General features: G+C 40.6%; 1 protein-coding gene across 1 annotated transcript in view; it reads right to left on the bottom strand.

The window, feature by feature from the left end:
* Positions 1-319: 319 nt before the first annotated feature.
* Positions 320-15,238, bottom strand: part of LOC138295622 (GTP cyclohydrolase 1-like) — a 51,441-nt gene continuing 36,522 nt past the window's right edge. The window contains exons 4-6 of the mRNA XM_069234023.1: positions 14,088-14,119; positions 6,867-6,951; positions 320-4,201 (exon numbers count right to left, since the gene is read on the bottom strand). Of these exons, the coding sequence (XP_069090124.1) occupies positions 4,075-4,201; positions 6,867-6,951; positions 14,088-14,119 (244 nt within the window). The 3' untranslated portion in view covers positions 320-4,074. The remainder of the gene's footprint in view (positions 4,202-6,866; positions 6,952-14,087; positions 14,120-15,238) is intronic.

A 15,238-nucleotide genomic window follows, 5' to 3' on the forward strand; every position in this document is an offset into this window, starting at 1 on the left:
CTTCTACATTCGAGTGCAGCGCTTGTGTTCCAGATTTCTCGTGGGGAGACGGGCAGGTCACTCTAAAAAGAGTGCAATCGGTATTTTGTTTTACAGCTGTCTCTTGAAATTGTAGGTACTGACCTTTGTTGAAGCAGTGCATTACATCTAAATTAATAGAATTTTCAGTATAAGACTGTGTAATTCTAAAGCTCAGGGAGATGACTAGTGATGCTAAAAAGTATCGTGATTGCATAAAATGACTTTCAGCTAGAACACATCTTTGGTTAGATGCTCTCTGTATGTCTGGTCTGGAAAGAATGATACTTTAGGCGGAAACGGTTGTTGAAAGTTGACCTTTATTGGCAGTGAATTATAAGAAAGGTTCAAAATAGTGGTTCTCCATCACCGAAAGACTGAACACTTCGAAAAAAAAAATACAACATTGCTAAACAGCACAGGTAAGGATGAACCCAAGCCTTGTCCATCTCATTAAAAAAAAAAAATTGTTATTCACTAATTTACAACAGAATGTCTTGGGTAAACATTTCAGTTACTTCATAGCGTTGAACAATATAAGTTTTGACACAGAATACCTTTCACATAGAACATTAAGGAACCTCAACCATTATTTCTATAATTAATCAATAAAAAACATAATCATATGAAACGACAGTTTAACATATTTTGATAGTCGTCCTAGAGAAACTAAAAATGTGAATGGACAAAAGCCTCATTTTAGGACTGCCAGAGCACCCGGTGACTGCTAATACATCTGATGTATGCAATGTTTTTTTCAGACAGGTCCACCTTTCCAACAGTTGCAGGTGAGTTTAATTGAAGCTGAGAGAAGAGTGTTGTAGACATTAAATGCAGAGTTTGGTCAACTTCCAGAGAGCACCAGTATTGAGTCAGTTATTTTCAGTTTCATTTTCTGTCAAAAGCTCTGTTTTTGCAGAAATATACAGAAATGCCTCTTATGCTGCAAATGCTGCATGCTTTCATTTTAAAATGAGGACACTAATACATTTGCAAGATATATATATGCCAAAGTTCAAACTTAGGTATTTCCACACAACATTTTAATAATAGCTGCGCCTTTTTTCTGTGTTACAGGACACAAAGTAGGTCCGCATTGATGTAATTATTTTAATCAAATAACTATTGTAAGACTGCACTCTCTATCATATTCATATTTGAGACTCTTAAATGTAAAAATCTAAATACAGAGAGTCTTAAATGTAGCTATCTAAAATACATATAAATATCTATCTATATCTATGTATGTATATATACTAATTGCCTAGTGGTGCCTTTCTAATGCACACCATCTACATGTATGAATAAACAAATAGGTGTCAATAAACTGGTCCTCTTGGGTTTTAAATACTACTTTGTGATCCATGAAATTATTTACCAATTTAGAATAAGCATCAATTTGACATTGCCTCTCTATTTTACATATAAATACTTTAAAGCCACACAAAAGGAATATAATAATTATTTAGGCAGAACCACTACAAGATTTTTGCTGCTTACATTATCTAAGAATGGGGTATGAATTTGCAGTTTCTATGCGCTTTATGGTAGTGATTCCCTAAATGGCCGCTTAGGCAAACTTTGCCCTGGAATCTGTTCTCAGGTTTTAGATTCTTAAGTGGTGCTGATACTGTGAGTGGTGACTTCCACAACAGGTTCATATAAGCAGCTAACGTGTTCATTCTGTCCGGATTATGCTCTCTTCTCAGAAACGTAGGCCTTAAATATGTGGATACAGTTTGCGTGCGCTCTACAAACAGGAAAACAGAGTTGTGTGTAACATATCTCCAGAACGTTAAGGCCTATATATGCATTGGTGGAGATGATTTGCATTTCACTCAGGAAACCTAACTTTTTATCTTATCTCGTTTCCAACTCAGATGAAAAGAAACTTCCGTTCTGATTCTTTACATCATTTCAACTCTTAATGTTGCAGGTTTGTATTATTATATCTTGTTTTATTTAATTAGATGGTGAACTCAGCAGCAATGCATCAATCAGTGGTTGACCAAGCCTTCAGCTGAGCAAGAAAATAAAGATCCTAATTCACAAACTCTGCATCACTAGGGACAAGAGCACATTGTGATAAATGATAGGAAGGAAGTTGAAAGAAGCACTAGCTAAAGTTGTTGCATGTGACATTACACTAAAATCGGAATAGTGAATGATGGGTCAATGAAACAGAAGCTACATCCTGGTATTCACAAAACATATTTTACAAATCCTGCTACACTGAGATGGTACATTACTCAATTATGTTGAAACTAAATCAAAACGTTTCACATTGATGCCATTCAAATACAGTTTCTGTGGTGAACACAAATATGATCTAAATGTGTTGCTAATGACCATTTAAGTACATAGCCCCCAAACAAAATAAGGTAGCCATTAGCATTCAAACTTGAAGGTTGGCTGAGCAGATGGGCAAAGGACCAAATAATCTATAAGAAGCTGTATGGGCCTTTCACTTCTTGAGGAAATCTTCCTAAAGCAAGTTTAAGAGCTTGTGTTGGCAGGTTATTCTGGTGACAACTGAGCATCTTCACTGGGGGATATCTTCAAGTGCTGCCACCCTAACACCATTCGCCACAATCTAGCAATCGTCAGGATTTAGCTTGTGTTTGCCAAATCTATTCAAATCCTAGCATTACTGACTTGTCTTGTCTATTCTTTGAGGTAGATATAGTAAATCACAGGGCACTTCAGGGTATAACATGAAAGTAAAGTAGTGTGAAAGAGATAGAAGGCACTTTGTGATCTGTTAAAAACATATCACCCAATCGCCCCAAAGCTTCTAACTACACTTCTAGTGGTTGTGAACTGGCTTTCATTCTAATTCAGTTAAGTGTTTTGTTTAGGAAAGCACGGGTTTTTGAAGCATGAAATACTGATTGATAATGGAAGTTATTTGTTCAATGGTTTGAGTGTATAAATATTTTGAGAAATGGTCCACTTTGATTTCCGACTCCCAAACGATGTTGCCAGAATAATTAACCATCACTATGTAATTACAAATCCAAGGTATTATGACTCATATTTATTTAAATAATATGGAAATGATAATGAGGGAAATTAAAAACGATACGTTTGGGGTACTGGTATGAAAGCTACATGCTGTCCCTTGTCTATCACTAAGGCTGCGAGATATTGGACGTTAGATATGCACACTGATTCCCTGATCGCTCTATGTCTAGCAATAAGCCATGGAGGCAGCTTGCACCATAGATTAATGAGAGATGACTTCTGTCTTCCAAGCTAGTCCTAGTTTCAGTGTTTGAAACCGAAACATTTACAGTGTATTTTCTAAGAACCAGCTATATAGTTCCTTGAATCACTTCTCATTACAGAGCCTCCAGGCTCTTTTTCCAGCTATTGCAGAGGAGAGTAAAAGAACCTGGAGCAAGAAAACTTAACTCGGTGCAAGAGCCACGGATTGTACGCCTTTGTTTGAAGCGTAACAGCCTCACTGATGTTGATATGGTGTACAAACACCAGAAGTTGACATTTTGATCTACTGTACTGTGCCAGCTCGGTGACGTATGAAGAGGTTGCAGAGGTCGTGGTTGCAGAAACATCTAGCCAATTCAAAATCTCTTTACTCAATGCAACCCACTTCTGCTGTTGTTTCAATCTCATGTCACTAAAAGGTAGGAGAGTCCGGGCCAAAGGAAATCTTTCACACATTTCACACAGCAAACTATACCTTCCTGGCCCTGACGTGCTCCTCAGGGAGGCTCAAATATAAGGAATGAGAAGCTACCCTGCACATTTCCATTTGAGGGCATGGTTGTTGATGCTATGATATTATTATACCAGACTAAAGACATGGAAAGCATGGGGAGAATTAGAAGGCCAGGTAGCTCAAGAGTTCTCTTGAGTACAGAAGGCTATGCTGCATACAAAACACTGAGTAAGCGTAGGATTATACCAAGGGGCAAATGAATATTCTAAAAATGATATAGTGCCGCAGTTTCAATTTACCAAGATTCATTTACAGAGAGATGTCGTACGTAGCACCATGATTTGACAACACCTTCCAGTGCTGGGCAGCAGGTATCAGCCCTTGATAAGGCTGAGAAACTCCTCTCTTGTTTTGGGATCTTCGCGAAAGACTCCAAGCATGGTACTGGTCACCGTCCTGCTGCCCATTTTCTGCACTCCTCTCATAACCATGCACATGTGCCTGGGGATTGAAATGTACATAGGACATTAAAGGATGAAAACAACATCTCATCATCACAACAATGTGTTACAAGCCCACGAGCACCCTTTTCGATATCTGTTTTTACCAGTGACACACACTTTGCTCTAAAAAGCTTTATCTGGTTTCGATTTTACCAACAACAAAGTTGTTGAGCCCTTGTGGCTAAACAATTGCTTGACTACATACTAAAGGGGCAAACTCTAAAAAAACCTACATAGCACAGGCCTTAGAACTTAAAAGCTGACAAAAAAAGAGATTAAAATGTTTTTATGGGAAAATGAACTTCTGATACAGAACAGAGCAATTCATTCGTAGGAGACAGATTAAACTCAAGTGAACAATGATGTGTGGAAGCATATGCAACAAAAAAGATATATATGTGCGTGTGTGCAATTAAGACAATATAAGAAAAAAGTATAACAAAACTATCTTGAACAGAATCGGTCTGTCTTATGATACCTATCTTTTGGATACCTTTGGCAAAGAAAGCGAATGTACTACTAAAAGGAGACCATCTCTCGCGCAGTGTTTGCACTGTATGATGATACTATTGTTCGGTTTTTAATACACTGGACGAGTCCTAAGGTGTAAACACATCCTGCTGAAACGGTGTTTATTGTCAATTTCAAATCACAGATGTCATTAGGGCGATCAAATCTTATGCTAATTACATTTTTAATTGCAGAAGACTGAAGTTTTAAAAATCGCAGGCATTTCATTATGTGGAATTTATTCCTGATACGTTTATAGAGTTACTGCAAATTGCACAGAACGTAGGTTACAGTTTGTAAATTTACCTTCCCGGCCTTGTAATCATTTACAGCACTGAAATCACAGCGGATTGGGTAAAATGCTCACAAAGTCTAGTTTGGAAATGAGATCAAAGCTGCTTCGGATTCCATGGTCAGAGGGAAAGGAGAGGCAAAGTGCATATATGTACAGTGACGCATGCATGCATCTTGTTCGGTTGGAAATGTGTTTTCAAAGCGCTCCCTTCTTTCCAGATCGCAAAGGAGCACTAACAGCAGCCTTCATCCACCATTTCCTGTCTACTAAATTGTTTTATTTGAAGAAGTAACCCCTGCAGAATCGAAATCTATAATAGTTTATGGGCCCAATTCACAATGAGACTTCCGGCTCGTAAAGTTACACGTGTGGAGCCTCCTCACTCGGGGCGCAATCTCTTCAATTGGTAGGAATTTCCGCAATGAAGTATTCAGTGTGGGGATTCCGCCACGAACAAGGAGGAGTCGTATCCATGGGCGTCACCACCAAAATGTCAGGGGTAGCGGAGGTGACATCAGGCGCCCTTTGACCTCCACTTTCACTCACAGGCAGTCAGGGGCATACTTACCCATGCACACAAATTCACACTTACACACACACACTACCTCTTACATAAACGCACTCTCACCCGCAAGCATGCGCACATCATACATTTAAAAACATTTTTACTTACCTCAGCTGCCATGGAAGGGCATATTCACAGTTTTATTACACTAATAGTGAATAATATTATATATTTCACCAATAGCGTAATAAAAAATGATAGAAAGCAATGAGAGCACAGCCCCACCTGACGTTTATAAGGATGGGCTTCCACTGTTATTGGCACTGATTTTGCCTCTTCTGAAGCCAGGGGTCGCAAAGGGCAAGCCAGGGGGCGCAGCCGCGACCACTAAATTACGTCCATGTTCGTAACTCCCTTTGTGAATCAGGCCCTGGCTATTTATACGAGTTCTATATTCTAGAAAGATTGGACCATTAGGACTGCAGAGCCCTGTGCACACTACCTAATATACAAATGCTCTTATGGGGCAATTAGTCAAACTGAACACACTAGAAATGTATGGTTTTGTGTATTTTCCAAGTCATTGGAGAGGAGAAGAGTGGGGATAAGAGACATCTGGTCGAAGGTTATGCCACAACTAGGCCACAAAGACGGAAATGCCTGAACGTGTGTTCTCCATATTTTAACCAGAAGGGATTCAAGACTTAAAAGAAAACAACTATGATGTTCATTTTAGTTACCGGAAGCGAACACTATCCCCCCGGTTAACTTTTTTTTCAGTTAACACCTGAAATTCAGGTATGAGTCCCTCCTGCGCCTGGACTAAAACTCGACTACTCTACTGGAAAAAAGGTTCGTGAATAAGGCGCTTCACCTTGAGCGTCTGAGGCCAAGGGTTTAAGGAGTGAGCTCATCTTCTCTGTGAAATACAAGGTGCCACAGCACACGAGAAGCACAACGTGGTGAAAGTGACAAATTATGCTCTGAATGGGCGTTTTTTTAGACTGTTGCGTGCTACAGACCCTATCCGCATCTACATGAAACTACGTTAAAGAGTCATTATCTGGTACCCACGGCTGCCGTACACTCTAGTTTTGCTAGCTGGCATAAGCAGCTTAACTTGTCAACTTCCCGAAGCCGTACAGCTAATTAACTGCATGTCTGCAGCTGGATGACATGTAACGTCGTTATCATTGTGATTTTCCGGTCACACATAAGGTGTGCAAACAAAGCCTCCTGATCCTTCCAAATGAGACTCAGAAGGGAGCACGTGCAACCCCTCCCCCTTCCAGGTTTACAAAACACACACTGCCATAAAGGTTAGTGATGACCTAAGTATGGCCGATGACTTACGATGCTTCGATCACCACCGCGACACCCGCAGGCTCCAGGGCTTCGGTGATGGCGACTGCAATCTGCTTCGTAAGTCGCTCTTGAACTAGAAACAGAACAGATAATTAATAGTGGGCAAAGGGTTGGTGAGCTCAAGCCACTGTTTCTGCACTGGAGCTACAGTCATGCAAAGAGTACCTTCACTTCATAAATTCCAAGTCAGAGTGCGCGCCCATCCCATAAGGAAGCATGTAGCATAAGAGAGAAATGGTACTACTAAAAACCACAGGCAAAGCCAAGAGGTCTCGCCCATGCGAGAGCTATTGGCTTTGGCAATGTGTTTTAGTTATGCTGTACACCAGTGTAGCTGCTGTTCAGCATGGCTAAACGTTAGTGGTGTGGAGTGGGGTAGATTGGGGTAGAGTGAAGTGGGTAGATTGCGGTGGAGTGGGGTAGAGTGGAGTAGAGTGAGGTAGACTGAAGTGGGGTAGATTGTAGTGGTTAACAGTGGGGTAGACTGGAGTGGAATAGAGTGAGGAAGATTGGATTAAGTGGGGTAGATTAGAGTGGAGTGAGGAGAGTGGGGTAGATTGAAGTGGGGTAGACTGGAGAAGAGAAGGTTGGATTGGGGTTGATTGGAGTATGGGGGTGTTGTATATTGGCATAGTAGATTGGAGTGTGTTAGGTTAAATTGGGGTAGACGGTTGCAGTGTGGTAGAGTGGAGTGTGGTAGAATAGGGTGGATTGCAATACACTGGAGTGGGGGGAGACAGGGTTAGATTAGGGTGGACAGGAGTGGAGTGGGTTAGATTGAGGAAGAGTGGGGTGCAGTGGATAGAGTGGAGTGGGGAAGATTAGGGTGGAGTGGAGTGTGGTAGACTGAAGTGGAGTGGGGTAGACTGGAGTGGAGAAGATTGGGATAGATTAGAGTGGAGTGGGTTAAGTGGAGTGGAGGGGTTTAGAGTAAAGTGGCATAGAGCAGAGTGGCATGTTTTGTCGTGGAGCGAGTGTTGTAGAGTGGAGTGGCATGGAGTTCGAATGGTGTGTCGTAGAGTGTCAGAATAGAGGGGCATAGACCAGAGTGGCATATCGTGGAGTGGAGTATCTTAGAATAGAGTGGTGTGGCATTGAGTAGAAAGGAATAGAGTGGTGTGGTGTAAAGTGGACTGGCGTAGTGTGGAGTATGCATGATGTGGTTTTGCACTGTCATTACAGACACTACATTTTGACTTGAAATGACCATTACCGTTGCACATACATAGAGTTTTACTGTACACAAATGAAAATGTTTGGAAATGACCTCACCTAGTATAGTGATGTGTTTTGATTGCATTCAAATATTTGTTTCCATCACACTTCAGATTTACAAAAAATGTGTTTCATTTGTACTTTCCTAATTCTGATGTATCCAGAAACATCAATACAATTCATTTTGCTGTGTGCTATAAAAATAACATCCTACACCCTCTCTTCTCACATTTGTACTCATCAGGATTGTCATATCAATTCTCTCACTTTGAAGCCAGAGAAAGGAAAGTAAGCATGTAAAAACAGAGCTTGACATATGACCTCTGTCTTTGAATGCATAGAATGTAGCAAGATAAGAACATGATTTAAAGGCCTGTTTGCAGAAAGCGAGTACTCAGAAGGATACAGCAAGTAAGGAATGTTTACAGGAGGGACAAAATCAAGCTGGACAGCCTAAAGCAAATAAAGCCAGCAGATAGAAAGCAAGAAATTGTGAGTTACAAGCCACAAAGCAAATAGTAAGCAATGGGTGAAATGCATTCCCAGGGAGGCTTTCAGAATGCCCATAGGAAGTTATAAACAAATGAAAAAGGTCCACTGTCTGTGATCTGTCTGGTAGGCTCCGACCTAAAAAGGAGGATATACTGTTAGAGTACTTGGTGCTTCTCCAAGGGAATCCCACACCATCAGCCCATTGATCAAAGCCTTTGTGAGAAAGGTAGATATGGACTCCTCTAGGTTACTATAATGCTGCGAGTAAAAACCTTTTAGACATTCTCAAAGTATCCCAAGAAATGAACAACAGTCTTAGATGTCCTGCAGTAGTAAAATGTTCGAAATTTACAGGTGTGGAATTTCAATTTAGTGCAAAATTGTTCTTGTGTGAATGGTGAACAAATGTGTATTTTATACACCTGAAAAGTATGTTTCACTATGGCAAAATCTCTTACTCAATCCCTATTTCACACAATAAATGGACACTTACTCCAGCTTTTGACAAGAGTACATTTGTGTGCCTTTCCAGGGGTAGTGGTCCTTCCCGCAAAATCATTGTGAAAATCTATGAGTGTTTAAATTCAGTGACTCTTCCCTTTATTTAGCAGTGCTTCACCCTCCTCCTTTACCGATGAACCCACAATACCTTCATAACCCCCTAACCTACAAATGGAGCGCGTTAACCATATTGGTAGATTTATCAACTTTGTAAGTTCACTTTACAATCGTAAACTGGGTTTTACATGTGTTTTACATAAAAGATTTGTGACTCTAGCATGCGAGGACTGTGATTGAGCACGGGCACTTACTTTACGTGCATTTTGGACAGTTACTAAAACACATTACGTATCATTTACTCAAGTTTTAGGATATTTTCTCTCTAGTGCCACATCTGGTGGCTCCTTCCAGGCACTCATAAGTGAGTTTACAAGTGGTTACATAAATGCTGTTGTGGGGAAAATCATATTCAGGTATTTGCAAAGTCTGAGGTTCTTTGCCATCTCCACTTCAGCTTCTTGGGTAAAATAGTTAATCCTGGAGAATGGCTAGGGGTCATTAGGAGTACAGAAGATTAAGTGAGTGACAGGGAATAATGTTTTTCAAAGTGGGACCATGTTTCTCGAGTGTTAAATGTGTGATGTGAGAACTGCAGTCACGATGTTGCCATAGATTATGGACTGTGGCTGCCAGGGATTGGCTGTATTTTTTTTTACCCGGGCAGTACTTTTATGTTGATGGCAATAACAAATGAAAAAGGAAAAGAAATGTACCTTTCATTTCAGAGACAAAAAAATACAAAAGGACATAGAATTACGGAAGACTCCAATGGTACTTTACAGATACCCGTAGGTTAATTTATACCTATTGAGCAGGGGTATGACTTTGGCAGTGTTTTTCATTGCGTGTAAGTATATTTCCCAACAAACATAGCAGCACACCCAACTAACAAAGAAAGCGCTACGAACCAGTGCAGCATTGATGGAGCTATGTAAATGAGCTTTTTCGAAAAGATTGACGTTTCCACGGGATCTTGGCGGTCAGTTAGAGAGTGTACATTACTTTGATAAATAAACAACATTCTTGAATCCATTCAGATCTATTCAGACTTTCTGGTATGTGTGCGTTGTGTAAAACGACTTTGTGAAAAGTAAACAAACAGATTAATGTTTTTAGTACACGCCTCACATATGACTGTATCACCTACAAGTTACAAGCTCCCACCTCAGTGAACAATACAGGAATCTAAGTGCCTCCAACTGTGGTCTTTGTATAAACTACAGATCAAAGGCTCGGTTACTGTACTTGATACACAAGTAACTGAGATACAGAGAGTTTGTGTGTGCGTGAGTGCATTTGTGTTTTTTTTTGGTCTGACAAGTTGTTTTGCAAGCAAAGTGTCAATTACATCTTGAGCAAGCAGGAGAAAAACTGTCAAGAATCTAGTAACATTCACTTTCAATATATTTTGAAACCCAGTTGTGTAAATTAACTTTGTGAAAGTCAGCATTCACATCAGATTTCTGAAACTAATTCTTTCACCATAATTAGCAAATAATATTCCCTAAACCGTGTGGCAAGAGGATGTTAAGTAGCCAACAGCACCTTGATCAGTTTCTTTCCATTAAACTTTTGATCTTTATGCATTGTCACAAATTGAACTCCTTTCCATGCCTCCTAGGTGTGACAGTATTCAGACGTCAGGAACCATGCCTTGTTTCTCCTCCACTGTCCTAAAGGCCTAGTTCCGCTCCACAATGCGCACTCCTGCAGACCTGATTGGTGCTGCGAGCATGAGAAATAAAAATACACTCAGCAGCACCATGAGCCCAGGACGGCCACTATGTTTCCTTCTGTAGTGACACTAAGACGTTTTCATTGGCACCCGAACATGCATCATTCACAGGAAGCGTAGGCCCTACTACTCACCCCATAATAAACCTGACAAGACGATAGCAGACCGGAATGGGGCTTCCGCGACCCGACTTTAAACAAGAGAAGTAATGTTTTTTTTGGGGGGGGGACCCCAAACAGCCCATGAAGCCACGCCCCTGCTATTGTGTTACTAATGCATAAAGCTTTTTAATATAGCAGAAACCACAAGCAAATTGCAAGTATGTTTCGCTGAAAGGACTGTATTGATTGCATTCCTAATGTAAACTGGCTCAGTACTGTTGCATAACTCACATTTGCATTCGAAGTGAGACAATAATAATGTATACACTCGATTAGCTTATTAAACAAACAGAATCTTAATCCTAAATTCACGTTTACCTGTATTTTTGATCTAAAAGTATGAGAGGCTGAGTGGGGACTGTCAGGGGACTATCTAGGCACTGAATGTTACACAGAGCGCTCTAATGTACGCATTCATCTACTTAGCAGAATATGATGACTGAAGGAGAAGATATGCAGTGAACTGTCTTCATGTTTGTCCTCCCTATCACATCTGCAATTACATTGTCTCCTGCCTTCTCTCGCCATTTGTTTACCTGAAGAAGTATAGCTTTTCAGTAGGACTCAAGCCAGATAACTAGCTTCTAAACTTGGTTAGCTTTCAAAGCAGAAGTTTGCTTGAAATTATGAAAAAAAAACATGGTTTATTATCGTTTTCTTTAAAAGATTTTGCAGCTGCGCTGCTGGCGGGGGCGACGCTCCTCCACCCAAACAGAGGAGCCGCCACTGGTTTACATTTTAGCAAACAAAGAAAACAGATAAATGTACTCACTTACAGACATGATTACACAACTCCTGTCAGAGTTATCTGGTTAAAACTATCTCCTAATTACACTGGGCCAACTTTACATGATTTTAAAACTCTAGTTCGGACCACTGAATTGAGTTACTAGTTCAACATCGGAAGAGGAGGAAACCTTTTATTCACATCATTGTTAACAATAAATGTGTTTTGGAATTTCAGAGGTCTGTCGAACCAAGAAGCCTTCTTGTAGTTAGTGTATCGAGCTGTGAATTAAAAACGTCCTTAGCGCACCTTACAAATCCACCTTCAGACTGCTCCCAGTTCAGAAATTCAGTTGTCAGATTAAATCATAAGATAGTGGAAGGAAGAACAAAAAGTAAACTGTGTCTTTATTTTTGAGATGCCAAGCATTCTATTTCTGAGCTTCCTGCCAAAATTGAAAATTCGAAGGGTTTGTGCCCTGGCCTTAGAGAGAGTCCCTAAGAGACTTGAGTGGCCAGTTTGGACCTGGAACTCTCTCACATGAATGATGCCTCACATAAGATTCCACAGCCCATAATGTTACCAGTAACCTTGATTGTTTCACCCCAACAGATACTGAGGCTATCTATGCATATAGATTCTGCGGTCAAGGAGAATTTTCTAGATTTGACCTTTGCCCATCCAGTGCCCATCTCCATGTTCATTAAACATGAGCCACAGTGAGGTAGGACAGTAGATGGTTCTGACCATTCCCCTGAGTTGATTGTATCCCAAACTACTGTACTTAAGATCAAAATGCATCCTCACATCCACTTTGGACGTGCGGATGCCTTTTGTGCTAAAAAATAGTGCAAGAAAACGTTAAAAGCACCATGAACAACATGCACTCGCGCTCTGATGTTCATGTTGCTTTCTGCATTTGTGCTACATTTTTATAGCAAATGGGTGATAATGACAATGTGGAGTAATAGTGTAATTTCGGGAAGTTCACGTAACAAGAGTAACACAAAATTATGTTAACATAACGCCAATTTTGTGTGGGCCTAATCTTTATTTGGTACACAGCATCTGGACATGGCTCTAAAGGTGCACATCAGCAGACATCTGGTATCTACACTTCAATTAGCAAGGGACACGTTGCCTGCTCACAGCTCCATCAATAAAGAAATCACTGTAACTATCAGAGTGCTTTTGCCTCGATGTGAACACACGTATCCCAAAGAGGGGCTCGAGGGCCGAAAAGGCCAAGTTAATAATCATGGAGAATGGCACAAAATGTTACTCCTTGCAAGCACTACGACAAACAATGGCTGTGCTGCATAACTACCCTGCTCTGGGGAAAGGCCATGAAATCTGCTGATAAATAGTACATATACATGCATACAAATAATGTCAATGGAAAACAATGGTGCTTGTTATGGTTAGTTATTGCTAGGAATCCGAAAACAACTGGAGCCCGACACAAATGTATACTTTATCAGTGTGTGGGTTGTATGGCTGGATGCCACACGCTGTTCCCTTCCACAAGCATGTGTTTTTCATGCACCCATCATACTGCAGACTGATGGCTATTGGGGCTCTGGGGCATTGAGCATGTGATGGCAAGCAGATGACAGAGCAAGCAGATGACAGAGCGGGGTTATGATTTCTCCTGAGAAGATGGAGATCTGTTCCCTACTTTCCTCCGTCAAGACCAGCAGGAACGGGTGAGTGGGTGCAGTTCTGAAGGTTTGAAGCACAGTAGCTGGTCTGGGAGGGAGGATGACTCAGGGAAAGGATGAAGGAAAAACGTACAGCGCAATGGTCATTTTCACTCATTTAAAGTGAAAGTTTAATAAGTCCGCATGTTATAAGGCAGGACATGCATGCCTAGACCAGTGATCATGCCAGGACCTACTAGTTCTACTCTGGGAGGATCACGTAGAAAAAAGCTCGATGCTTACTGAAAACCAAAAAAAGACATCGGCGAGCCATACATTTACTGGCAAAAGCCAAAAATGTAAAAATGACTAGTGAAAAGAGACATTAACTCATAAGCCCTAGCACTAAAGAGCAATAGTTTGGAAGCTGGTATATACATGTAAAGGGTAAGTGCCATCATTTACAGTGTGCAAAGTCAGTGATTTAAGTGGACTGGCCCTCTGCCCCATGCTGTAAGCTGTGGTGGGCGGAAGCAAAATATGAATGACACTACAGAAAACCAATGGATGAAGAGGGCTGGCTGAAAGCCCCTACAAGTAAAAATATTATATCTATATATTTTTGTTTAATCAGAAGGTCTTAGCTAATTCCAGATCTAAAGAGATACAAATACAAACCTTGTAGTCGCCTGCTGAAGACTTCCACGATTCTGAAACAAAGGAGATTGGATTTAGAGATGTAGCATGAGACACAGTTGTTTTGTTGTGCCACACATACACAATCACACATAAAACAAACAACTTCAATAAGTTGACTTTTTAAATCAAGTGACCAGGGGAAAGGATGGCTTCCAAAACAGAGAATAATCATATCACAAAGCTTCATGAGTACTGAAAAGTAATGAACACATATTAGGACCATCAGGTACATTCTGTCATGTCTGCCCTTGCATAATGGGCCCTTTTTTGCCCTTTTATTTCAGGTCTGCTGGGATAAACCCTTGGCACTAACAGGCAGCAACATGTAGTATTTAAATGATTGGCTATCCCTGTGTTTAAAGTCAACGTATATTGTTATAAACTGTCAACATTTGCGAAGCCCTTGCGTGCCATACCAGTCATTTCTTCTGCAGTATAGGATGCCGTACTCGTATACACCAGGGTCAGGCTACAAGCCATCATTCATATAGGCGAGCCTGTCAGCGTTGCCATATAACCAGGGTCACCCCTGCTCGCAAGGAGGCAGGCAGGAAAATATCATGCATAGAAGAAACCGAGATAATGGATTCCCTTGTTTTTATTTCTTTACGTATTAAATACGGCTACCCTAAAAATTACGAGTTACTAGGAGATGGAATATTTACAGATATTGCTTTTTTACTACTACATGTTAACTCCATGTGTTATACTCTTTTTCTAACTTTTAATCCTGTATTGCTAAATACATGTTTGTGAAATACACTAATACACCTCCTTCTTCCGTTCCGTTTCAAAAGCTACATCAAGCAGACCAACAACGTGTGTATGGTCTACAAAGTGTTAAACACATAGAACTCAGTTCAGAGTAGGGTAGAATAAGGTGCGGTATTGACTAAATATGTTATATACTGGTACCTTGAGATGGATATTTACCATGTGTCATTAATACGTCATATTCCACTTCCCCAACCTTCGCATAACATGCAGATTTGGTATTTATCGTTGTGAAATATGCATACTTAGCCCTTTTTGCCTGGTCTTTTCCCCGATACATTTTGCTAGGTTTGTTCTGACAAAACCTAAAAAGGGAAAACAGATGGCAACTCCCTGCCCCCATGTGGGCACAGCCT

The sequence above is a fragment of the Pleurodeles waltl genome, chromosome 5, assembly GCF_031143425.1.
Source record: "Pleurodeles waltl isolate 20211129_DDA chromosome 5, aPleWal1.hap1.20221129, whole genome shotgun sequence".
NCBI classification, from domain to species: Eukaryota; Metazoa; Chordata; class Amphibia; order Caudata; family Salamandridae; genus Pleurodeles; species Pleurodeles waltl.